This window comes from Pseudophryne corroboree, chromosome 7, assembly GCF_028390025.1.
Source record: "Pseudophryne corroboree isolate aPseCor3 chromosome 7, aPseCor3.hap2, whole genome shotgun sequence".
Taxonomy (NCBI): domain Eukaryota; kingdom Metazoa; phylum Chordata; class Amphibia; order Anura; family Myobatrachidae; genus Pseudophryne; species Pseudophryne corroboree.
In genome coordinates, this window is record NC_086450.1 from 54,616,142 (window position 1) to 54,642,917 (window position 26,776).

Below are 26,776 nucleotides of genomic sequence, written 5' to 3' on the forward strand. Positions count from 1 at the left end.
TCCGAAAGGACCATGGGGAATAGCGGCTCCGCAGGAGACTGGGCACAACTAAAGAAAGCTTTTAGGTCACCTGGTGTGCACTGGCTCCTCCCACTATGACCCTCCTCCAAGCCTCAGTTAGATTTTGTGCCCGGCCGAGGTTGGATGCACACTAGGGGCTCTCCTGAGCTTCTAAAAAGAAAGTATATAATTAGGTTTTTTATTTTACAGTGAGACCTGCTGGCAACAGGCTCACTGCAGCGAGGGACTAAGGGGAGAAGAAGCGAACCTACCTGCTTGCAGCTAGCTTGGGCTTCTTAGGCTACTGGACACCATTAGCTCCAGAGGGATCGACCGCATGGAACTGGCCTTGGTGTTCGGTCCCGGAGCCGCGCCTCCGTCCCCCTTACAGAGCCAGAAGCAAGAAGAGGTCCGGAAAATCGGCGGCAGAAGACATCAGTCTTCACCAAGGTAGCGCACAGCACTGCAGCTGTGCGCCATTGCTCCTCATACACACTTCACTCTCCGGTCACTGAGGGTGCAGGGCGCTAGGGGGGGGCGCCCTGAGCAGCAATAAAAACACCTTGGCTGGCAAAAATACCACAATATATAGCCCCAGAGGCTATATATGTGATAATTACCCCTGCCAGAATCCATAAAAAAGCGGGAGAAAAGTCCGCAAAAAAGGGGCGGAGCTATCTCCTTCAGCACACTGGCGCCATTTCTCCCTCACAGCTCCGCCGGAGGGAAGCTCCCTGGCTTTCCTCTGCAGTCTACACTACAGAAAAGGGTAAAAAAGAGAGGGGGGGCACTAAATTTAGGCGCAGTATATATAACAGCAGCTATAGGGGACATAATTCAGTTAGTCCCTGCATTATATAGCGCTCTGGTGTGTGCTGGCATACTCTCACTCTGTCTCCCCAAAGGGCTTTTGTGGGTCCTGTCCTCTGTTAGAGCATTCCCTGTGTGTGTGCGGTGTGTCGGTACGGCTGTGTCGACATGTTTGATGAGGATAATGATGTGGAGGCGGAGCAGATGCCTATAGAAGGGATGTCACCCCCTGCGGGGCAGACACCTGAGTGGATGGACTTATGGAAGGAATTGCGTGCACGTGTCGACTCCTTACACAAAAAATTTGACGACATGCCAAATGCGGGACAGCCGGCTTCTCAGCTCTTGCCTGTCCAGGCGTCTCAAAGGCCATCGGGGGCTCTAAAACGCCCGCTACCTCAGATGGCAGACGCGGATGTCGACACGGATACTGACACCAGTGTCGACGACGATGAGTCTAGTCTAATGTCCACTAAGGCCATTCGTTGCATGATTGAAGCAATGAAAGAGGTGTCACAAATTTCTGATATAAACCCAGGTACCACTAAAAAGGGTATTATGTTTGGGGAGAAAAAACTACCCGTAGTTTTTCCCCCATCAGAAGAATTAAATGAAGTGTGTGAAGAAGCGTGGGCTTTCCCTGATAAAAGATTGGTAATCTCTAAGAAGTTACTAATGGCGTTCCCTTTCCTGCCAGAGGATAGGTCACGTTGGGAGACACCCCCTAGGGTGGATAAAGCGCTCACACGTTTGTCTAAAAAGGTGGCACTACCGTCTCCGGATACGGACGCCCTCAAGGAACCTGCTGATAGAAAGCAGGAGGCGATCCTGAAGTCTGTATATACACACTCAGGCATTATACTTAGACCAGCTATTGCGTCAGCATGGATGTGCAGTGCTGCCGCTGCGTGGTCAGATTCCCTGTCAGAAAATATTGACACCCTAGACAGGGACACTATTCTGCTAACCATAGAGCATATAAAAGACTCAGTCTTATACATGAGAGATGCACAGAGGGAGATCTGCCGGCTGGCATCTAAAATAAGTGCATTGTCCATTTCTGCTAGGAGAGGCTTATGGACTCGCCAGTGGACAGGGGATGCAGATTCAAAAAGGCACATGGAAGTTTTGCCTTATAAGGGTGAGGAGTTATTTGGGGATGGTCTCTCGGACCTAGTTTCCACAGCAACTGCTGGGAAGTCAGCATTTTTACCCCATGTTCCCTCACAGCCTAAAAAGGCGCCGTTTTATCAGGTACAGTCCTTTCGGACTCAGAAAAACAGGCGTGGAAAAGGCGGGTCCTTTCTGTCCAGAGGCAGAGGTAGGGGAAAAAGGCTGCAACAAACAGCAGGTTCCCAGGAGCAAAAGTCCTCCCCCGCTTCTTCCAAGTCCGCCGCATGACGGTGGGGCTCCACAGGCGGAGCCAGGTACGGTGGGGGGCCGCCTCAAAAATTTCAGCGATCAGTGGGCTCGCTCACAGGTGGATCCCTGGATCCTGCAAATAGTATCTCAAGGGTACAAACTGGAATTCGAGGCGTCTCCACCCCACCGGTTCCTAAAATCTGCCTTGCCGATTACTCCTTCAGACAGGGAGGCTGTGCTAGCGGCAATTCACAAGCTGTATTCCCAGCAGGTGATAATCAAGGTGCCCCTACTTCAACAAGGACGGGGTTACTATTCCACACTGTTTGTGGTACCGAAACCGGACGGTTCGGTGAGACCCATTTTAAATTGGAAATCGTTGAACACATACATAAAAAAATTCAATAGATAGGAAGGAAAATTACTAGAAGAAAACAGTTGCGCACAGACACTTATAATGCAGCCCAGATAACTCAAATGGCTCACCAAAAAACCATGAAAATACAATGCAGGAAAAAGAGAGAAACCCAGTGGCGCAAAAGTGAAAAGAACAATTTAAAAGCACATCTTCCCTGTAAAAATGTCCTCAGTATTTTCTTCAACTTAGATAGTTTTCTTTTTGAAGATCCACTCTGAAGTAAATTGTACCTCGGACAAAAGGATAATTTCCTTAGTGCAACACTGTGATTATAAGTGGGTAACACTCCTATAAAGCATATAGTGTTTACACTCACATTCAATTAGATATATAAATGCCCATAATCCTCCACATCTGGAGTAAACTTCTTTTAGTCCTTCATCCAGTATGAAACTCAAAGGTAAAGGAAAGGGGTTTAGTGCAACACCGTTTGTTAAAAACAGAGATAATTTATTCAAGGTCGCACTTACAGGATATAAGATTCATATAAGCATATAACAAAATCCCCAAGGGAAGATTGAGTTCTCACGGTAGGTGGAATAAACTTCTTTTAATCCTTCATCCAGTTGTAACTCAAAGGTAAAGGAGAGGGGTTTAGTGCAACACCGTTTGTTAAAAACAGAAAGAATTTATTCAAGGTCGCACTTACAGGATATAAAATTCATATAAGCATATAACAAAAAACCCCAAGGGAAGGTAGAGTTCTCACGGTAGATAGAGTCCGAGCCAGCCGGTCCAGGATCGTCGTAGAGAACAAGTTGTTTCACCCTCACAATGGGTAGAAGAAATGTCCAGAAAGGTACCACCTGCTTAACGCGTATCGGACACTGTAGAGTCCTTCATCAGAAGCATGGTGGTCAGCAGCATAGTTCACATATTTATACCCCAGTGTTTATGGGATACTCCTCTTGCTCCACCCCCTCCCCAATGACACAGTGGGCGCCTAAATTTGAACTAACAAATCAGAAAAACCAGAAATCCGGCATAAAGGTGTACTTCCGGTAACGGTAGTTGCGGTGACGTCACTTCCGGTATCAGCGGAAGTGACGATCGTGCGATGGAACGCACGATCGTCACTTCCGCTGATACCGGAAGTGACGTCACCGCAACTACCGTTACCGGAAGTACACCTTTATGCCGGATTTCTGTTTTTTCTGATTTGTTAGTTCAAATTTAGGCGCCCACTGTGTCATTGGGGAGGGGGTGGAGCAAGAGGAGTATCCCATTAACACTGGGGTATAAATATGTGAACTATGCTGCTGACCACCATGCTACTGATGAAGGACTCTACAGTGTCCGATACGCGTTAAGCAGGTGGTACCTTTCTGGACATTTCTTCTACCCATTGTGAGGGTGAAACAACTTGTTCTCTACGACGATCCTGGACCGGCTGGCTCGGACTCTATCTACCGTGAGAACTCTACCTTCCCTTGGGGTTTTTTGTTATATGCTTATATGAATTTTATATCCTGTAAGTGCGACCTTGAATAAATTCTTTCTGTTTTTAACAAACGGTGTTGCACTAAACCCCTCTCCTTTACCTTTGAGTTACAACTGGATGAAGGATTAAAAGAAGTTTATTCCACCTACCGTGAGAACTCAATCTTCCCTTGGGGATTTTGTTATATGCTTATATGAATCTTATATCCTGTAAGTGCGACCTTGAATAAATTATCTCTGTTTTTAACAAACGGTGTTGCACTAAACCCCTTTCCTTTACCTTTGAGTTTCATACTGGATGAAGGACTAAAAGAAGTTTACTCCAGATGTGGAGGATTATGGGCATTTATATATCTAATTGAATGTGAGTGTAAACACTATATGCTTTATAGGAGTGTTACCCACTTATAATCACAGTGTTGCACTAAGGAAATTATCCTTTTGTCCGAGGTACAATTTACTTCAGAGTGGATCTTCAAAAAGAAAACTATCTAAGTTGAAGAAAATACTGAGGACATTTTTACAGGGAAGATGTGCTTTTAAATTGTTCTTTTCACTTTTGCGCCACTGGGTTTCTCTCTTTTTCCTGCATAAAAAAATTCAAGTTCAAGATGGAATCGCTCAGGGCGGTTATTGCAAGCCTGGACGAGGGGGATTACATGGTATCCCTGGACATCAAGGATGCTTACCTGCATGTCCCCATTTACTATCCTCACCAGGAGTACCTCAGATTTGTGGTACAGGATTGCCATTACCAATTCCAGACGCTGCCGTTTGGACTCTCCACGGCACCGAGGGTGTTTACCAAGGTAATGGCGGAAATGATGATACTCCTTCGAAGAAAGGGAGTTTTAATTATCCCGTACTTGGACGATCTCCTAATAAAGGCGAGGTCCAAGGAGCAGTTGTTGGTGGGAGTAGCACTATCTCAGGAGGTGCTACACCAGCACGGTTGGATTCTGAATATTCCAAAATCACAGCTGGTTCCGACGACACGTCTACTGTTCCTGGGTATGATTCTGGATACAGTCCAGAAAAAAGTGTTTCTCCCGGAGGAGAAAGCCAAGGAGCTGTCATCTCTAGTCAGAGACCTCCTGAAACCAAAACAGGTATCGGTGCATCACTGCACGCGGGTCCTGGGAAAGATGGTGGCTTCTTACGAAGCAATTCCTTTCGGCAGGTTCCATGCCAGAATTTTTCAGTGGGACCTGTTGGACCAATGGTCCGGATCGCATCTTCAGATGCATCGCCTAATAACCCTGTCTCCAAGAACCAGGGTGTCTCTGCTGTGGTGGCTGCAGAGTGCTCATCTTCTAGAGGGCCGCAGATTCGGCATACAGGACTGGGTCCTGGTGACCACGGATGCCAGCCTTCGAGGCTGGGGGGCAGTCACACAGGGAAGAAACTTCCAAGGACTATGGTCGAGTCAGGAGATTTCCCTACACATAAATATTCTGGAACTAAGGGCCATTTACAATGCCCTAAGTCAGGCAAAATCCCTGCTTCTACACCAGCCGGTACTGATCCAGTCAGACAACATCAAGGCAGTCGCCCATGTAAATCGACAGGGCGGCACAAGAAGCAGGATGGCAATGGCAGAAGCCACAAGGATTCTCCGATGGGCGGAAAATCACGTACTAGCACTGTCAGCAGTGTTCATTCCGGGAGTGGACAACTGGGAAGCAGACTTTCTCAGCAGGCACGACCTCCACCCGGGAGAGTGGGGACTTCATCCAGAAGTCTTCACGCTGATTGTAAATCGATGGGAACGGCCACAGTTGGACATGATGGCGTCCCGCCTAAATAAAAAACTAGAGAGATATTGCGCCAGGTCAAGGGACCCTCAGGCGATAGCTGTGGACGCTCTAGTGACACCGTGGGTGTACCAGTCAGTTTATGTGTTCCCTCCTCTGCCTCTCATACCAAGGGTACTGAGAATAATAAGAAAACGAGGAGTAAGAACAATACTCGTGGTTCTGGATTGGCCAAGACGAGCGTGGTACCCGGAACTTCAAGAGATGATCTCAGAGGACCCATGGCCTCTGCCGCTCAGACAGGACCTGCTGCAGCAGGGGCCCTGTCTGTTCCAAGACTTACCGCGGCTGAGTTTGACGGCATGGCGGTTGAACGCCGGATCCTGAAGGAAAAGGGCATTCCGGAGGAAGTCATTCCTACGCTGATTAAAGCCAGGAAAGATGTAACTGCAAAGCATTATCACCGCATATGGCGGAAATATGTTGCTTGGTGTGAGGCCAAAAAGGCCCCAACAGAGGAATTTCAACTAGGTCGATTTCTGCATTTCCTACAAGCAGGAGTGACTATGGGCCTGAAATTAGGCTCCATTAAGGTACAGATCTCGGCTCTGTCGAATTTCTTCCAGAAAGAACTAGCTTCACTACCTGAAGTTCAGACGTTTGTGAAAGGAGTGCTGCATATTCAGCCCCCGTTTGTGCCTCCAGTGGCACCTTGGGATCTCAACGTGGTGTTGAGTTTCTTAAAATCACATTGGTTTGAGCCACTTAAAACCGTGGATCTAAAATATCTCACGTGGAAAGTGGTCATGTTATTGGCCTTGGCTTCAGCCAGGCGTGTGTCAGAATTGGCAGCTTTGTCATGTAAAAGCCCTTATCTGATTTTCCATATGGATAGGGCGGAATTGAGGACTCGTCCCCAGTTTCTCCCTAAGGTGGTATCAGCTTTTCACTTGAACCAACCTATTGTGGTGCCTGCGGCTACTAGGGACTTGGAGGATTCCAAGTTACTGGACGTAGTCAGGGCCTTGAAAATTTATGTTTCCAGGACGGCTAGAGTCAGGAAAACTGACTCGCTATTTATCCTGTATGCACCCAACAAACTGGGTGCTCCTGCTTCTAAGCAGACTATTGCTCGCTGGATTTGTAGCACAATTCAGCTGGCGCATTCTGCAGCTGGACTGCCGCATCCTAAATCAGTAAAAGCCCATTCCACAAGCAAGGTGGGCTCATCTTGGGCGGCTGCCCGAGGGGTCTCGGCTTTACAACTTTGCTGAGCTGCTACTTGGTCAGGGGCAAACACGTTTGCAAAATTCTACAAATTTGATACCCTGGCTGAGGAGGACCTTGAGTTCTCTCATTCGGTGCTGCAGAGTCATCCGCACTCTCCCGCCCGTTTTGGAGCTTTGGTATAATCCCCATGGTCCTTTCGGAGTTCCCAGCATCCACTAGGACGTCAGAGAAAATAAGATTTTACTCACCGGTAAATCTATTTCTCGTAGTCCGTAGTGGATGCTGGGCGCCCATCCCAAGTGCGGATTGTCTGCAATACTTGTACATAGTTATTGTTAACTAAAGGGTTATTGTTGAGCCATCTGTTGAGAGGCTCAGTTGTTTTCATACTGTTAAACTGGGTATAGTATCACGAGTTATACGGTGTGATTGGTGTGGCTGGTAGGAGTCTTACCCGGGATTCAAAATCCTTCCTTATTATGTCAGCTCGTCCGGGCACAGTGTCCTAACTGAGGCTTGGAGGAGGGTCATAGTGGGAGGAGCCAGTGCACACCAGGTGACCTAAAAGCTTTCTTTAGTTGTGCCCAGTCTCCTGCGGAGCCGCTATTCCCCATGGTCCTTTCGGAGTTCCCAGCATCCACTACGGACTACGAGAAATAGATTTACCGGTGAGTAAAATCTTATTTTTTTCCGCACATCTTTGATCAAAACTCACTAAATTTGCAGGAGTTTATACTGCAGCACCTGTGTATAATGCCCACATGTACCCTTTGGCTTATACAGTATATTGTGTGTAAATCTGGCTCTGGTACTAGCCAGTGCCTCCTCAGCCATTTAAATCACTGCATGTCCCTGCAAGGAAACTACAGTACCCCAGCATACAAAGGACTAAAACAAGGATGTCAGGAAAAAGGATAGGAGCAAAAGGAGAGTGAATGACTTCCCCTAGGATATCTTCATAGAGAAGAGATAAAAAAGAGAGTCCCCTTAGAAGAGACTCCACAGACAGAGGCAGAGTGTAGTGCTTTGTCCAGAGAAGTAGAGGGCAGAGAGGTCATGTACAAGTAGGAATACTGAGAGCTCTATGTGCCCATAGCCCAAGTAGAGATCCAAGAAGCAGCCATTGTGAAGGTGAAACAATCAAATGAAAGATCCTAAGAGACAGCAGGAATTGTCTGAAGAAAACTATGAAAAGAATCACAAAGCACAGGATTGTTAGAGCCCATCTGAAGGGGAGAATTACAGTCTGAGTGACTGGGGAGCATAGAGGAGAAAGTGTTTCAAGATTCCATTTTGGATATACTGAGAGGAGAGTTTACAGAGAAACACACATACTTTGGAGACATGTGAGATAAGTAGCCTGTGAGGCAACCATTTACAGTGTTATATTTTCTATAAAGAGTGAGTCACAAACATGGGGTTCAGATCCAAGGCAGGGCCTTGGATGGACTAACAAGGATCAGAGATACCTTGGAGCTTGTTTATAATGTCTGCCCATATAAACTGGAGTGGTCCAACAAGTGGAAAATGACTCTGGTCAACTGAAGGCGTTGACCAGACAACTGAAACCAACTAGCCAGCCTCTTATACCAAGGAGAGGAACTCAGCTCTGGACAAGGACCCCGGGTACATGTAGCTGGAACCTCCTACCAGAAACTCAGGCAACTGCACTAGAGGAAACTCAGGATCCTTTGAATATGACTGGAAAATCATAAATAGGGAACTTCTCTTGAACAAGGATATGTACCCTAATTAAAGAATACAAACCCCGAACCCACACCCATAGCACCCATGGCTGGCCAAACCATCAGAAACTCAGCACAGACCTCAACTACCACCAAATAGAACCTAAAGAACAAATCACCACCACTAATGGTACCAACAATTGTCCAGTATACAAGAGTCCATCTCAGAAGCTGGTGTAAAGTCTGATGTATACAATACTTGTTGAGAGGAGAGGCAGAGGTAACTCCAGGAATCCCCAGGTGCTGCTAGGGAATGCAGCAGCAGGATGATAGCTTATAAGCAGTAAGATAGAAATAAGTCCATGTAAACTTGAAAAGAGCAAGATGACAATGTAAGTAAGGCTGCTTAGACCAGAAACTGGACTGGAGTCCGGACTGGAATCCAGAGTGATACAGCCTGGAAACTACCGTGAAGAGCTCAATCCCAGAACCTGATCCCCGGACTCTGGAGTTGGAACCCAGTACTGGAAACTCAGGAGTGCACAGGCAATGGAGACTCAGAACTGGACATAACTTGAATTGGATTCAAGAACTCAGTCCAGAAATTAAACCTGCAGACTAGTAAGCAGAACTGGAACTGGAACCTGAAACTCACCAATAGCCCAGCAACCATATACCCAGAACCAGAGACCATACACCTGAAACTGATGGTATGGTAACAGGAGATCTGGATATAGTGGTACTTGATAGAGTGGCAGATGCTTCATGGAAACTGAGTACTTGATGAGAACAGGTGCAGAGGGTATTACAGGATGCTTGCTGGAGCTCAGTTGCTGTCTGCAGCAGAGTGCTTGCAAGAATATGACAAAGACACCAGGTAATGTTGAAATGCTTACGGTCAGGAGAATTGTGGGCAAGCATTATGTGACAGCACTGGACAGGATAAGTGGGACTAAGACTCTGATTTGCGACATTATCAGTTCACTATAGACTGGGGAAACTATTGTCTAATGCTGAGTACGGTGTATGTGGAAATCATTTGTAATACTGTTGTTTATGTGGCCATTACACAGCCAGTGATTGCAAATTCCTGTATGTTATTTGTACTCAGAAGGAATGTTCTAGAAAGGAAAAACAGAAAAGAGATGGGTTATGTGCAGGGGCATATTAAGAGAGGAGGATGCTTGTGTACAGGATCCGTCTGGTCCCCCTGCTCTACTGCCAGCAGCACTGTAGACTTTGGACTGTAGGGTCACTAGGGGTTCCTAGAGTTGTCCCAGAGTCTAGTGCGCATGTGCAGGTCTCCGGGAAAATGTTGTGGTGGCTATTTTCCCAGAGATTTTCTTACTGCACAAGCGCAAAACCCAAGGAAAATGGCCACCATGACATTTTTCAAATGATTCCTGCAGCACTGTTGCTGCCGACGTGGGGCTTTGGATGGTAAGTATTGAAAAAAATGGGAGCAGGGTGTGCGGTGTGGTCACCCTGGGGGCCCATGTAACCTGCACACATTGCACCCATTAGAAATATGCCACTGGCTATGCGATAATTTTGTTTTTGCTGATTACAGTATTACATGCCATTTAGAGTTTTACTGTATGTACATTGCCAACTGTTTGATTTATATTTCTATGCACATTTTGTATGTGGTTTCCTTTATTGATCTTACAAAGTTACTTTTGATATAAAATATACAAAAACAGCAGCTATCCAAAACTCTTTTAATAGATGTGTCAGGGTGACTTTTGCAACTTATCTGTGTCATACATTCCTGTGGTGTTTGTGGTATGTGCCAGGGCAGGGGGTTCCTCAAATCTTCCAAAAAAAAAACCTCAAACCAATTACCTGGCTATTATTTTTTCCAAAAACCTTTCGGAAATCTTCAGGGTTTTTTTTTTGTAATTGAATTAGGTCAAGAACATTGTCAGTATCCATCACGTTATCGGATCCCAAAACATGTTATTATTCAAATTACATGCTGTTTCAATTTATATTCTGTATGGAAAATTTCATTTGTAAAACTGTATGAACTGAGTCAGGGGACGCTTGGATTTATAAAAGCAAATATATGTTTACATAACCAGCAGGAGGGCCTGTGTAGCTGGTCCTACTGTATCTCACTGCCAAATCAAAGAGGAGTTGAATTATTTTGAAGGAAGGTGAGAGTAATCTCTCAAGAAGACATTTGGCCCAGGAATGATTTTTTTTTACTAATACCATAAGTCCCAGATCTTAGGCTTCAAACAGAATGAACCAAGTAATTAAGGGGCCCCTGCTTGTTTGACCAGGAAAACCCTAGGTCATGAGCACACAAAGGACCTTAGGATACCTTGGCACAGACAATCACTTCTGGTTTTGAAAGGGTTAAAAATCCATAAAAGTTGGGGCCAAGGAGCAGGACTGGATATACTGTAATCTGCAGCTGTTTACTGTAGCTGAATCCAGTGTGCATTACCTAAGGAGAGTCCTGAGTGACTGGTTATGTATCGACTGCTTCTAAGTAACTTGACTTCTTCACGACAAGAGTTCTCAAGTTGCATGATGTTAGTACTCTGGGTTTATTTTCATCCTAATTTTATTTTCTCTGAAATTGTCTGAAATCTGTGTTTACTTTTAAAATAATCATATACTCTTTGAAATCCTTTTTTGTAACTGTAAATCCTGAAGTTATTCTTGAAATTAAATCCTAATTTCTAGTTCTGATGTTCTGTGTTCTTAGACCAGTGGCCTTGAGAGGCATATGCTACTTTTTTTTTAAAGAGTATATATTGTGAGCTGGGACGAAGTGGCTGCACTGGGAAGCGTTATTTCACAGAATCCCCTTGGTGGTGGCAGATTGAAATGTTTTATTGTTAGGATAATGTGCAAAAACCACCAACGTTATGACCGACCAACTTGGATGGAGTTCTGAGTGCAGTTGCATGCGTGACAAACACATATTTAAAACTTATTCAAAACATTTTTATTAATTTTTTTTTTCTTTAAACAGTATACCATAAAAATAGTCATTTTTATGGTATACTGTGTATGAACTTAAACTTTTAAACTATTTATGAAAATTGGCTATAATTGGAGGTCCTGTATCGATATTCTTAATTGATAAAAGTCAACCATAATAAAAAATGTTTCTTATTTTAGCGATATTTACAAATATCCTTATTTTTTTGTGTACTGCTAAAACAATGTTCAGCAATTTTTTTAAGCAGCTATACACTGGGGGGGCATAAGTGCTACTAACTTGACATTTTCAGAGCGGCTGCTGCAATCTATAGCCACTGGGTATGCATACTGGTGTAAGAACTGGATTTACCAGTGGCTGCTCTGCAGCAGCTGAGTATGCAAACTTAGGGCAGCGCTGTGGTTACCTGCAGCTGCTGCTATCTGCAGCTGCTGGTAGTAACTCTGGGGACAGAGCTGGATTTTCCAGTGGCTGCTCTGCTGCAGCCGCCCGGTATACACTGGTGGCTGCAGAGAAGTGCAGGTCTGGCCAAAGTGATCAGATTCAGGACACACTTGAGGGGGGATCTAGACTGGGAAGTACCTCTGAGATTGGTGGCTGCTAGAAGTTTATCTTCCAGCAGCCATCCAGTTGGCATTTATGACTAGGTTGCATCAGATATGACCATGTCAGAGAAAGCCCAGCCTGGTGTGGTGGCATCTGATGCAACCATGCCAGGCAAGTGGTTAAAAAATGTACAAAATTTAGCCTATTGTAATACCACACAAGCCCCAAAGTGTCTAACTGTGATGTTTTCTGTAGCCAACAAATACTGGGCAGCTTCCCTACTGTCTACTTATATTACATTTGCCCCACCTGCGGTCCAAAATAGTTTTGACCAAGTTGCAAATGTGCTCCTAAGTCTGTATAAGCCAATTTATCTTTTTAACTGAACTGATTTTTCCAACTTTGCAGGTATGGGATTCTTTATTCAAGTATTCTGTAAAGTCCACTGAATACATGCTACATCAATATCAACATATATATGAGGCTGTGCCACTACATGACAAGAAGTGGTAAGCAGTGAGCAAGTTTCCAAAAATACCCTGTTGTGAATTTAGTTATTAACAGGAGCAGTCTGTACCCCTTAGAGGCACTAATAAGTAAAACATACTGAATCCTAAAAAACAGTAGTATGCTGAAACTAAGGCTGTAATGGGTTCTAGTAGCCTTTAGGTCAGAGCATCAAAGAATGACAATATCCAGGTAATGGAAACAATATCAGTTTCAGATAGCAAACTGACCCCTACAGTGGCAGGAGAACCGCTAACATAGCTAAGGAACCACATGGCTGACAGTATTAAAAAGGTGCAGGGAGTCTCCCTGCATGTAATACTCTTTGGACCACCTGCCTAGCAGTTCTGAAGCTTCCCTGGTTTGAGATAGGGTTACCCATAATGTGAGCACAGGTATCCTTTTCTTTAGGTACCTCATCACATCAGGGGATGAGACAATTAGGAGCTCACGGACCAGCAGCCAATCAGATGCTGCAGTTGCAATTTCAAAATGCTGCCGGAGTTGCCCCTCTATAGCAGCCTCAGGTTTGCTCCAATCCATACACCGCTGCCATGTCAGAGCCTGGGACTGGAGTCCCAGTAGTTCCCCCTTGATGGCAGCTCTGGTTGAACCAAACGTGTTTTAGTTTCAGGTGGGCCCAAGATCAAAATTTCCATTATTAATATTTAACTCCTTTACTGTTCAACTTAACTGATCAGCCCAAGGGCAGCCTTATGTGATATCTGAGACTCACAGTACCTCTGTGGGTTCGGAATGTACATTTTTATTTTTGCAAAATGCACACAGAGGATAAAACACTTAAAAGAGCTAACACTCACCAAAAGGTTAACAACCTACTAAACTACTCTTCCCAACAGAGCTATATTCACCAAGTCCCTTGTCCATGTTCTGATATCCTATGTTCTGCTCCATTACCACCAGAGGAGAGACCAAGTCTAATATTGTCTCCCATTTTGGTGGTTGCACAAAGTGAAAAGGTCTGCAGAAGCTTCATATATCTGATCCTTGTTGCAGTCTTAGACCAGACCAGCAGAAGCCATGATCTCTAGTCGGCTCTAGGCAGGGAGAGGTCACCATTTAACCTCAGTCCAGCAGCCCAGTGATGTTGCTTTGACAGGTCTGAGTTCAGATAATGATCCCCAACATGATTGGGTACATGCTTAATGAAGTTTTCTCGAGTTGCCCCACCTTGTCTGGCACATTATTGCAGGCCTGGGTTGGTTGTCTCAGAGCAGTCTGAGGGAGCCATGGGAGATCAAAGAATATCTCTTGGGAAGGACAAAGGGTTATATCACAATTGAAGCTGGACATCTGGGACCCTGCTGCAAGTTAACTCACTGTGATAGTTCTTAGTGTAGGGTACAAAGTTCTATTTATGTTACAATTATGGGGTTATATCTTCGGGGGGTTACAAGGGGACTGAGTCTCTCCCTGCTGGAGACAGCTCTACGGTCTTTGCAGATTACAGGCTTCAACAATATATCTCACCAAAGGAATCATATTTCTGCAGGTATACATAGTGATTGTATGGCCCCTGGGTTAACATGTTAGGTGCATTCTTCAAGGTTAGCTTTGGGCTGACAGTGGAGTCTGGCTGACAAGAGCCAAACTTGGCAGGATCTAAGAGCCAAACTTGTCGGGATGGCCTGAGCTAGGACTCAGATTGACATGGAACCCCCAAAGTGACCCAAGCCAGGACTTAATTCATTTAGGAACCCCCAAAGTTTTGGTGTGTTTGGTTTTCAGCAAAACAGAAAGGCTCATCTGTAGTTGTCATCCAGAATGCATTTAAAGTGTAAATAAGGAAGCAATATAGCGTAGTACTATATTGTATATTGCATAAACATAATACACTTTACAACGACATCATGGACCCTTCACCCCACTTCTACAATCCCCCCCTTTCTTCCTTTCACACTTGCCCAATGGAGACTAGGGTTAGGCATTAGAGGAAGGGTTTGGAGGTTAGATGTTAGGGATAGGGGATAAATGCTTACCAGAATCACTGCTCGTCCGACGTCTGCACAGGAAGAGCTGCTCACGTGACTGCTGGGACATAGAAGGCGCAGCTGCCACTGGGATTAGGTAAGTGACGAATAGGCCATAAGGGACATTCTTTCATGTAGACATGTCATCTGTGTAGACATGCTGCCAGCTGACATTATCATGTTGACCTTATGCAATTAGAACTGTCAACCTAACAGACACCCCCTCTGTAGCTTTCCTTCTCTCCCCCGGCTGCAGGGGACGGCTGTGGAAGGTGATCCTAATAGGATAGCATCACCTACCAGCCTGGGCTGGCTGCACTGTCGCAGCCTCGTCTTCCCCTGATCTCTTTCCCTCCCAGCCAACAGTGAGTTATAGGGTAAAAAGGTTTGAGAAATGACAGTTAAGAGCTGAATGGTTGGTGCTTTATCTCTCTCCAAGCTTTGATACATAAGTCTCTGTGTACTTACCTCTACTGGAATTTGCTTCCTCCATTTTGCAAATGCATAGGCAAGGGCACAGTGAAGGAAGTTGATGTGGATTCTGTGCCAATGCTGTAATCTCTATCAGACGTCCTGATGTTATTAAGCATAAGCAGTGCAGGATTGTGTAAAGGACAAGCAAATGATAAGAGAGCCACAAAATAAAGAGCAGCAAAGTATCTCTACACAGTCTTGAATTTGTGGTAGGATAATTTTGCACAAAGGTACCCCCCCTCCCGGGAAGACACACAATGCACGTTTCACTTCGGTGTTCTTGAATAAAGTGCATGAGTTATGTTTTATATAGTTAAAAAAAACATAAACTTTACAGTATGTATGTTTAATACATATATAAATATATATATACTGTATGTATTTTTAACGGCATCATTTTTTTTTCTAAAAATGGCCCCAATTTGATTTTTTTAAAGTTCAAATTTTGTAAATACGAGCTAATTAACCCTTATTCAGTATAATTGTATTAACAAAACTGCTGTTACAAGCTGAGAATGCTGTCTGTTCCTGTTGCCAAGCCTGCTATCACTGCATGCAGTGTAATCCTGCTCTGAAGCCAGTCTCAGTGTCTCTGGATCTCTGCTCTCCTTTAGGGGGTTCTGTTCCAATTCCAATTTCCGGGCTTCTTCAGAATCCACATCAGACAGTTTAAACTAAGTCCTGGGATTTTGAATTGGTTATTTTCAGAGTCTGAGTTACCTCTTTTATTTGTTTACTTATATCATCCTGTGCATTGTTTCATTTACATACCATCTGTGTCTGATTTTTATTTCACCCTGTGCATTGTTGCACTCACGTGCATTCTGTTATCTCCATCTGTGCATTTAGCAGGGTTACTAAGGTTGTGTCCAGTGAACGTCTTACTGTACTGCATTTACTCTTGCCCAGCCTCCAATAGTCGTCTTGTCCTTACATAAGACCTGGGGGCATCTGAGTTTGGGGTGGATCTAATTCACCCCGGAAAGGCAGCTGCTAAAGGTGAAGCCTAGCATCGCAGGAGGCTTAAAAAGACTGCGGGGCAAGGGTAATTGCGTGAGCGTCACCAAGTACCACCTGGTAACCCTCTTAATCAGAATCAGCTTTATTGGCCAGGTGTACTCATGTACACTAAGATTTTTTTGTGGTACAATGCATTGCCAAGCAGCAACATGAAGGGGGAATACATAGCATAAGAAGGGGGAAAAATGTAGCATACATTACAAACATTACACGTATGAGTTCATACTGCACATTGCAACTGTACGATAGACTCGACATATTAGACATATTATACATGTAAGACTAAAAACGAAGGCTGCTTGGCAGAGCTGCACCGAGGCAGCCATCGCCGGCGCCAACTTGAACTCAAACTATGCACATAATACAGAATATTTAAGTAATACATCAAAAGATAAACCACACAGACATAAAAAGAGCTTAAGCACACAGAAAACATAATGCATGATTGGTGTAGGCATTTTGGGTAATAACCTCCAAGGGTTGTGTATTCCACCCTCACAAGGTACCAGGTGCAGCACCCATTTTAGGGGCACTGCGTAGGATTACCTAGAAGAGATAACACAAAATGGGAAATTACAGAGTCCTAAAGTTCAGAGTAGGGTTCCAACAAAACCATCAGGTCCATGTATTTTTCATCCCATCCACAAGCACACCAGATAAGGCAGCCATGTTGGGTGCACTACGAAGGTTACACAGTGGGAGATGAGCCATACAAGGGCCAAATGCATGTATGGGAAAAATGACACGTGTGTAGGAGTATGCTATGCCCTGCATGAAAATATCCAAATGAAGCACACCCTGCACACGAAGGAACCATCTGAGGCAGCCATGTGGGGCGCACTGCATAGGTTACTGCTGGTAGGGTGTGCAACCAATGGAGGTAAACATTAGAGGAATAGCACACAGTGGGGTGGAAGTACACTGTAAGAAGAAAGAGAAGAGAAAAACACATTTGCAGGAAAACTGTACTAACATTATTTTGCGAAAATTATAAATGTCCTGGTCTCATGAGAGCAGTGCGGGTGGGTATGAGAATGTGGGGAGCACACTAATGTGTTGGGTCATTTCCATTGGAAAGTCTGGTTCTGGTGCGCACGCCCCTCAGTTCCCTGCTCAGCTTAAGGGGTAGTCCCAGGGGCAGTCATAATGTTCTTGGACAGAGGAGTAGTAGGCATTGGTCCTGGTGTTCTCATGGCAGAGGTCAGGAGAGGCCACATAGTGGTCCTGAGTTGCAGTGTTTGGAGAACTAGTTTATTTAGAGATTCTAGCGTAGTCCAAATCCAGTTCAAACTCTGGTTCTAACTTCATCCTTAAAATAAATCTTTAACAAATGCATACTTCACAAATGCAAGCAGGCCAAGTCCTGACTGCAGGCCTTGATAATATTGCTCTTAAATGCTACACACTATATCAGTTGGCAAAGGGGGAGGCAGTGTCGGACTGGGGCATGTAGGGCCCACCGGGGGGATGCAGTGGTAGGGGCCTATGTTAGGGGTGTGGCCAAACTGCAGAGGGGGTGTGGCCTGCCACCTCATTGGTTTGACTAACCATTAGAGAGTGCAATGTCTGGGCCCCTTCATAAATATATACAGTAAATTCAGCTGCTGCATGCATGATAATGTACCAGATTAATAACAGATTCATAACAGCAATGCACTGTAGAAAATACACCATAAGGTAACATATGTATAATGTATATAATTCAAGTGCACAGTCTGGAACCTGATCCTTAGAGCAGGAGGTGGGACCCAAGTCAGTGGGGTCCACTGGTGATTTCCCCTGTACCCCTGTGGGGGAGGTGTGCAATCAGAAGTTGAGCTAATTAACAGAGGGGATTTTGCATTGAAAACAGATCACAGACATTTGCAGACAAACTTTTTTGGGGTGTGAAAAGTGTAGCCAGAGAGAGATGATAGACTCAGATATACAAGCATGAGGATGGTGTTTTTACCTGTGAAGAAAGGAGAGACGGTTTTCAGTTCCGGTTCTAACTTCATTCTTAAAAAACATCCTACTCAACATCCAGTTGAGTAGTCCACATAACAACTACATATTAGTTAATAAAATTATACGGATTTTGGTTTAAATAGCACTTATGAAAAAAATCGCCAATATTGGGGACACGTGTGGAAAAAATTAGTATCTTTTATCTTATATTTGTATCTGCATTTAATTTGTTTAATATTTATGAATAACTCTGCCGACATACATACAGTAAAGATTGATTGATTTATGTATATAATATTTCATTAAAGTACTGTATACTTTAGCATTTATTACTGCCATTTTCAAGTGGCTTGGTGTGAAGTAAGCACATATACAGTAGAACAGGTTTCTTTTGGCGTCAATCTGGTGCAGGCATGTCAAACTCGTGGCCCTCCTGCTGTTGTGAGACTACAAGTCCCAGCATGCTTTGCCAGCATACCTTCCACTGATCAGCTGGTAAAGCATGCTGGGATTTGTAGTTTCACAACAGCTGGATGACCATGAGTTGACATGCCTGATCTGGTGCATACACTACTGTTCTCTCCTACTATCCAGCGCTGGACATGTCTTGATATTCCTCCATTTCTACAAGAAGCACAAAATATGTCATTTTTTCTTCCGCCTTTTAGGCATGTGTTTTTGGCACAAACATTCGTCCAACTCTACATGAGCCACTGAAGTTAAATTGTGCTCCTTACCGGTGTTGGACTGGTTCATGAAGGGCCCATCGGGGGAATGTAGTGGCAGGGGCCCATGCTTAGGGGTTTGGTCAGTCTCCAGAGGGGGTGTGGTCAGCCAACACAGAGGATTGGCTAACCATTAGAGAATGTATGGTCTAGGCCCCTTTATAAATATATTCCATGCATAATAATTTACCAGATGAATGCGCTGCAGAAAATACACCATAGTCCTGTGCAGTATTATGTAACATATGTATAATGTATAATCCAAGTGCACAGTCTGGAACCTGAAACCCTGGTAGGGCACACCAAGGGTTTCCTCCTGTACCTCTGTGGGCCAGTTCCGACCTTGCTCCTTACTCTAAAACTGCCATTGCTCACTCTCACAGTTAATAATACATTGCATGCATTCTTGATTCTTCTCTTACAGGATCACGGACATACCAGTCACAGTTCAGATGTCCATATTAGACACTATGGGCTTTATACAGGCAGTATACATGTATCAGGTGTTTGCGGAAAAAGATCCAGCTGGAGCATCGGAATTTCTGATAAAGACTGAGCAGAAGTACAGTATAAACATAAGTTTTATGTAAAATGAGCGTAATAATAATAATTTAAGTGTATACAAGGGCACTGATAATGAATTAGCATGTGTAACTCCAAAACTTCTATTTGCAATAATTAAAAAATTGACAGAAACTGAGGCTTTAGAATCCTGCCAGCAAGTAGTTGTCTTACACCTGATGAGTCATAACTGTTCCAGTTTCAGTGAGACAGTTGCGATTTGAGGGTTCTGACCTGCTAATGCAGTCAGCTCTTCATTGTCAGGATTGTCAGGCAATTTAGGAGGCACTGGTTGCAGGTCTGTATGTGGCCTTTAGAGGATGATGGAAGAAGTACTGAAGACAGATAAGGGGTAGTTTATTGCTTTTCAGTGCTAACCACAGCCACTGCATAACCCCTATCCTTTTCCACTCACCTCTAGTGTTTAGGAGGGATGGAAATGCATCTGCAATTACTGTTAGCGGTGTGATACATTTTACCAGCAGTCGGGATTTCGGTGGTCACATGACTGACACCAGTATCCCGACAATGTGAATGTTGACAGGAGTTGGGGTACTTATCTTACCCCTCCCCTGTCCCTAGCCCTAACCTACTTGGGGAGGAGGCTAGTGCTAAGAGTCCACTGGGGGGCGGCTAGGGCTCAGACTCGGAGGGGGGTTGGGTTGCTATGGCTAATCCCCCCCTCCCTAACCCATACCTCCCAACTTTAACAACTCAAAATTCAGGACCTGGCGCATCTGTGCCTCAAAAGGGGGTGGGGCCTCGGGTGAAGGGGTGGGGCCTCACGTCATGACCCCCGTAATCATAATTTGGGGGTTTGCCCAACACTCCCTAAGCAGCTGGATAGCCCCCGTCTCACCTCCCTGCACTGTTAGGTGCAATGCACGTGCGCATGGAATCTATTCAGTGATCACCAGCTGCTTTGCAGAGCAGAGCAGCAGTAATAACAGGGTCTCCCAAACTGCCCCGCCTGTGGGACAGTGTGGTCCATTGATGGGACAGTGAGACAGTTTCCGAATAGTGGGACTGTCCTGCTGGAATCAGGACAGTTGGAAGGTATGCCTAACCCCCCTTCCCCCCACCCCCCGGGTCCTAACCCTAACAGTGACAAGTGGAACATATCTTCGGGGTGTTGGCGGTCGGTGTTCTGACTGCTGGGATGATAACCGCATCCCACTGTAAGTAACAGTGGCCAACATGTATTAAGTCTTAACAAGAGATAAAGTAGAGATGGATAAAGAGTGATAAAGTATCAGCCAATCAGCTCATAACTGTCATGTCACAGGCTGTGTTTGAAAAATGACAGTTGGGAGCTGGTTGGCTGGTCATTTATCACTCTTTATCCGTCTTCACTTTGGGGCAGATGTATTAACCTGGTGAAGGCATAAGGAAGTGATAAACCAGTGATATGTGCAAGGTGATAAACGCACCAGCCAATCAGCTCCAATATGTAAATTAACACTTAGGATCTGATTGGCTGGTGCCTTTATGACCTTGCACATATCACTGGTTTATCACTTCCTTATGCCTTCTCCAGGTTAATACATCTGATAGTTAGTGAGGTTGAAAAAAAACAAGTTGTCCATCGAGTTCAACCTTTATTTTTTGATCCTATACTATTCTGTATATAACCATAGATTTACCCATAATGACTCAAGTGGAGATCGTTTTTAGTATAGTTGATGAATAGAATGCATGCTTTTTCTATACATTCAGATACATTCATTTTAGATGCTATATCTTTGGATATCTTTTTCGGTTAGAAATGTATCTAACCCATTTCAAAACTTATTGGCTGATTCCACTATTACTACCTTTGCTGGCAAAGAATTTCAAATCCTTACTGTCCTTACTGTGAAGAACCCCCTCCTTTGTTGGGTATGGAATTTCCTCTCCTACGCGCTTGGGCATGGAATTTCCTCTCAGCCGCAGTACATGGTTTCCATTCCAGGACTTCTTGTCTTTCCTTTTACAACTGTGTGGAGTAGAAAACAGCATCAGGTCCAGCTTGTAACTAGTATTACTGGGGCTCATAGCAGTAAAAAAAGAGGACGTAACGTCTTCAGAGAGTATCACTAATTTGTGACCGGGGAAGAAGCATTCCCCCTCCACTTCAATTTGTCAGCAACAATCCAAGCTCTATTATTACCGGAGTCTTTCTGGTTTCACTAATAGCCAATATCAATGAATTCAATTTTAGGACTTACAATTAAATAGTCATAATAAAAGATAGTGGACGGACTGACTATTAATTCATACAACAAAAATGTGTTTCACTGCAGTTAATACGTTTTAACAAATATACTGTACCGGATAAAGATGCATCCCCAAGTTGCAAATTGCTTGCAACTTGGGGATGCCCCTTCCTCTAGATTGTACTACAAAAACAGCAAATTTATTTTATTAATTTCATGTAGTGGGAAAAATCACAATGTGCATAATCTTCTTTGCAACTTGTGATAGGTAGTCCTACTCAGAGACCCTCCCCCCAGATTGTGATGAAAGCTGTGAGAGAAATGGGAGATTTATACTGCAAGTGGTCAGGAAAACGTTAAACATCGCAAGGCTGCTGTAAACTTATGGGAACTGTGTATAAATCAGAACTATGAAGAATGTAACATTTAATAAAATTTGAAATATGCACCACTGCCACAGGCAAACGCAGGGGGGTAAGGGGGGGGGGGTGTTCCGGTTGCCCGGAAATCCCCCTTCACTTGGCCAGCAGCTCAAATTATGACCACTATATCAATAGTTTATAATATGATTACTAGAATTGCCACCACAACATGCAGTTTAAGAGGCAGAGTAGAACTGCTGGACATGCCCAGTCAATGTAGCTTCTTCTACCAAGTTTGCTGTGTGTGGATAAGAGCGCTCAGTCAGTGCACTGGACCAGAGAGTAGCTGTCAGGAAGAAGAGACAGTTGCCTTACCATGAGGTGGGAGAATGTGTGCTTAGAAAATGCAGTTCTATCTTTTATTGGTTATATTATGTTTGTGCATTTATCATGGGATGTTTAACGTTTTCCTGACCACTTGTGTTATTTGTATTACTTAAAGATGTTTTATAAAGCCTATACTCTGTAGACCACCTATAGTTGTAATTAATAGCAATGCAATGTGTGTATATTTATATATATATATATATATATATATATATAACAAAAGATGAGAATAGGCGCCTCCTAGTGCATTAACTCACATAAACATGTGACCTCCACCTTAAATAACACCCTGGTGAATTCAAGGTGTACCTTGTATGGTGGAATTCCAACCACCTAAATGAATCGCAAAATACCATGTATTTCAGTGTGTAATGGGGATATTTTTCATCACGATAATCCTGGTGGTGCTTTTCCCAAGTTTGTATCTCACATAAAACAGGATAAAAGCAAAAAGGGACCAATAGTGCAATATGTTTCATAACAAATAAAAACACATTTATTTCAAAAAATTGGTCATAAATAAAAGTGGTTGCCCATACAATATGAAAGATAAAAGACAGCTTATCTGTTATTAGTCGTCCATACGATAAAACACTCAACGCGTTTCGTCCTTTGCCCACGGCCTGGACTTCCTCAGGAGTATAGTGATACATGCTACACTGATCCTATATTTATACCCATATCAATCTTTCAATCAAACAGGAAATTGATGGCTATCAGGTTCCCGGAAGTGATGTCACTTCCGCCCGGAGGACTTAAGATCCTATTGTTACCATAGTGTGATCGACATTATAAATTTAAAACAAATTTAAAACATTTAAATATAGGATCAGTGTAAATACTGTTAGTGCATCAATAAAATGGCAATTACGTATTCTGGATACTTGAAAAAACCACACACCGGTGGGGTACACAGGTGAAAGTTAGATTAAGCCTTATGGTTAAGTGCTTGAATAACAAGTTCAAACGCATAGGCCTGAACGCAAGTTCAAATAGGTATGTGACCTTATGATTCAGGGATTTGGATAACAAGTTCAAATACACAGGTCTACCACAATTTCCAGTGGTTGTGACTTGAAGCTATTGTAGCTGCTGGCAAGGTTACACACGCATATGAAATTGTGGTAGACCTGTGTATTTGAACTTGTTATCCAAATCCCTGAATCATAAGGTCACATACCTATTTGAACTTGCGTTCAGGCCTATGCGTTTGAACTTGTTATTCAAGCACTTAACCATAAGGCTTAATCTAACTTTCACCTGTGTACCCCACCGGTGTGTGGTTTTTTCAAGTATCCAGAATACGTAATTGCCATTTTATTGATGCACTAACAGTATTTATCAAGCACTAGAGACATACCCCTGATGAAGTCTTAGAGTAAGACGAAACGCGTCGGGTTATTTGTTCATAAACATCAAATCTCCGAATTGTCAAAGGAGAAGGAGGAATCTATCAAAGTTATTTCAACTGGTCCTCTGTACTATATGGTGTTATCTGCAAGAAGAGATACTATACCGTTTTGTATCATTGCTTTTATGTTGTAATAAATTTTACATGGAACATCTTAAATGTGGTTTTATGCTCACAAATTAGGAGTAAATATCTTAGGGAGACTGCTGTTTTTCCCCGTTGAATATTGGGTGGAAAAACAACCCAAGTGCGCCCATTCCTCTATTGGCACATATTTGTATCTTTTTAGTCCCTCCTAACAAGGGACTTAGTGGAATTTGGCAGCCTTAACCCAATCCTTTCTCACTTTCTGTTTAATAGCGCAAAAGGGAGAGTATCTGTTTTATATATATATATATATATATATATATAGAAAAAATGGTATAAGAGTACCGGCGACCACTGGTGTAAAAAAATGTTTCAAACCATGTGTATAATAAAATAAAATATACAAATTTATTTGGTACAGATAAAATACAATTAGTATGAAGGTAAAAATTTAAAAATAGAGGGGGGAGGGGTTGTGTTTTGTTAAAAACACACACGCAATGTTCTAAGACCAAGAATTTTTGCATAAAAATGATAGTAAAAATAATAATTAACTAATAATGTTCTAAAATTCTAAAATTCTAAAATTAGAATAAATAAGAATAAAGGAGAGTCTTAACTGAGTCTTAACTGAGGACGAAACGCGTTGGGCTCTCCCTCTGTGACCCTCTACCTACAAAGTTAAGACTCTCCTTTATTCTTATTTATTCTAATTTTAGAACATTATTAGTTAATTATTATTATTATTTTTACTATCATTTTTATGCAAAAATTCTTGGTCTTAGAACATTGCGTGAGTGTTTTTAACAAAACACAACCCCTCCCCCCTCTATTTTTACCTTCATACTAATTGTATTTTATCTGTACCAAATAAATTTGTATATTTTATTTTATTATATACATGGTTTGAAACATTTTTTTACACCAGTGGTCGCCGGTACCCTTATACCATTTTTTCCATAAACAATTACAACAGTAACTCACCACTACTGCATACTTAAGGGACGGCAGACGCCCAAAATTATTGGGAGTGTTTTTTAGTCGGGTGTATCTGTAACACTTGTGGCGCTTGCACATTCTCTATTATATATATATATATATATATATATATATATATATGTTTAGGGTGTGTATGGGTTCTTCTACCACTCTACCATGTTACCTCACATGATCCAATGTTCCGCAGAGTGGGAGATTGTTGAATGCATTTGTAAATTCCCCTGTAGAAATCCTGCATTTGTCCCTGGCTGCTCTGTAGTTCCAGGAGACAGCAGAACCACAAACTAGAAATGAACCTAAGTGTGCAGAAGTGATGGGAAAACCTAAAGAGGTGTAATCATCATATCCGAGCATCTACATCTTTAGAACCACACCTTCCATAAAATAAAGTTTCTCTGTTTTTCACCTAAATATATACGGTTTAGTCTCATGAAGGAAAAATGTGGCCTGTTATTCCAAAAATTTTAATTTCCAAACATAAATGTCATGTCTGCACTGCTCTGTAAAAGTAGATGCGATCTTGTAATTGGGCCCAATTCATGTTTGTACGCAATGCCAACTGGGTGATCATCAGCAGACTGTGCACGTGCCACCATAGCACCATGCATAAGCCAAGGTGCCTTTGCAATGCCGTTTGCAGTGAGATTTTTAATGAAGAGTGATTGACAAGAAGTGACCTTTTGGAGGAGATAAGTCACGCACATTTTTGGGGCATGTATCTGCCTTCAGCTGCGATCATGAACGTAGAGAAACATGGTGTCAGCGTCGCTACTGCCATGGCCAGTCTGCATGACCATAGACTCACTAGAAGAGTTGATGTTCCCCATTATTGCATTGAGCTACGTATGTGTACACAGTTGCTGAGCACTTTGCTAAGACTCTAGTGGGTGTATATCTTCTTTTCTGGGCGGCAGCTTCACTTGGAATGATTAGCAATTCCATAGCCTGGTATTGTAATACTTTTCCTGAATTAATTCTTTTCTTACAGGTTTCGAGAAATACTGGGGAAAAATGCTGATTCTACTCTGCTGAATGGCCGTTTTAAATATTATTGTATTCTGGCGTGCAAGAGCTAACATGGTGACGGCTGAGGACACAATCATGATGTCATCAATTAGTTTCTTGTTCTGTGAACTAAACTCAGATGAACTGTATAGCTTTGTGGGTGCGGAAGTAAATTTTCAGCATAGAGTTAGAGTTTATACTATCACCTACATTTTTTTTTAAATATCTATTTATTTAAAATAACAGTCAATATTGTACATAATTTTTTTTTTTTTTAAATTAACATTTACCTATATAGCACCAACAAATTCCGCTGCGCTTTAGAAATTCAAAACAATAATAAAACAAGACTAGGCAAAAACAGATAGACAATGCTCAACAAACAAAAAGCCCTTATCTGCACTGGCACAAACCGCTGCGTACTATGTGAGTGATCCGAGTCACAGCCTTTACTACTAACTAGTTACTAGCCCATCAAAATGATGGAACAACATAACAGTAATCTCAGCACCGGTGGCTGTGCGTACCCAAATGGAGCAACAATTTAATTGCTCCATTGGGAACCATCTAGTGGCCGCTGGTGCTCACAACACTTGAATTCCCCCATAGAGGTGAGGAGCAGTGTTAACCTTTTGTTATATAGGATGGATTTGAGGAACACTGAAGGGACCCATTTACCTATTTTTGGTTACCCCTTCAATAAAATACTTTGCATCTCATTGTCTCCTTTCACCCGTGCTTGAAAAAGGTTACTGAGATAATGTGAAATGCGTTGTGTGGACACCTTGCCTTGCTGACTGGACCCCTTACTGTGGACTTAAAGGCTAAACTGCGTGGTGTGTTGTTAAATCTGCCTGCATTCCAGGGTCTGGCTAATCTACATCATTTTCAGAAACCACCA

At 43.2% G+C, this 26,776-nt stretch overlaps 1 protein-coding gene across 1 annotated transcript in view; it reads left to right on the plus strand.

Moving 5' to 3' along the window:
* Positions 1-26,071, plus strand: part of LOC134943361 (putative methyltransferase DDB_G0268948) — a 44,254-nt gene extending 18,183 nt beyond the window's left edge. Inside the window, exons 4-6 of the mRNA XM_063932252.1 lie at positions 12,613-12,713; positions 19,293-19,430; positions 25,859-26,071. Of these exons, the coding sequence (XP_063788322.1) occupies positions 12,613-12,713; positions 19,293-19,430; positions 25,859-25,946 (327 nt within the window). The 3' untranslated portion in view covers positions 25,947-26,071. The remainder of the gene's footprint in view (positions 1-12,612; positions 12,714-19,292; positions 19,431-25,858) is intronic.
* The last annotated feature ends 705 nt before the right edge of the window (positions 26,072-26,776 follow it).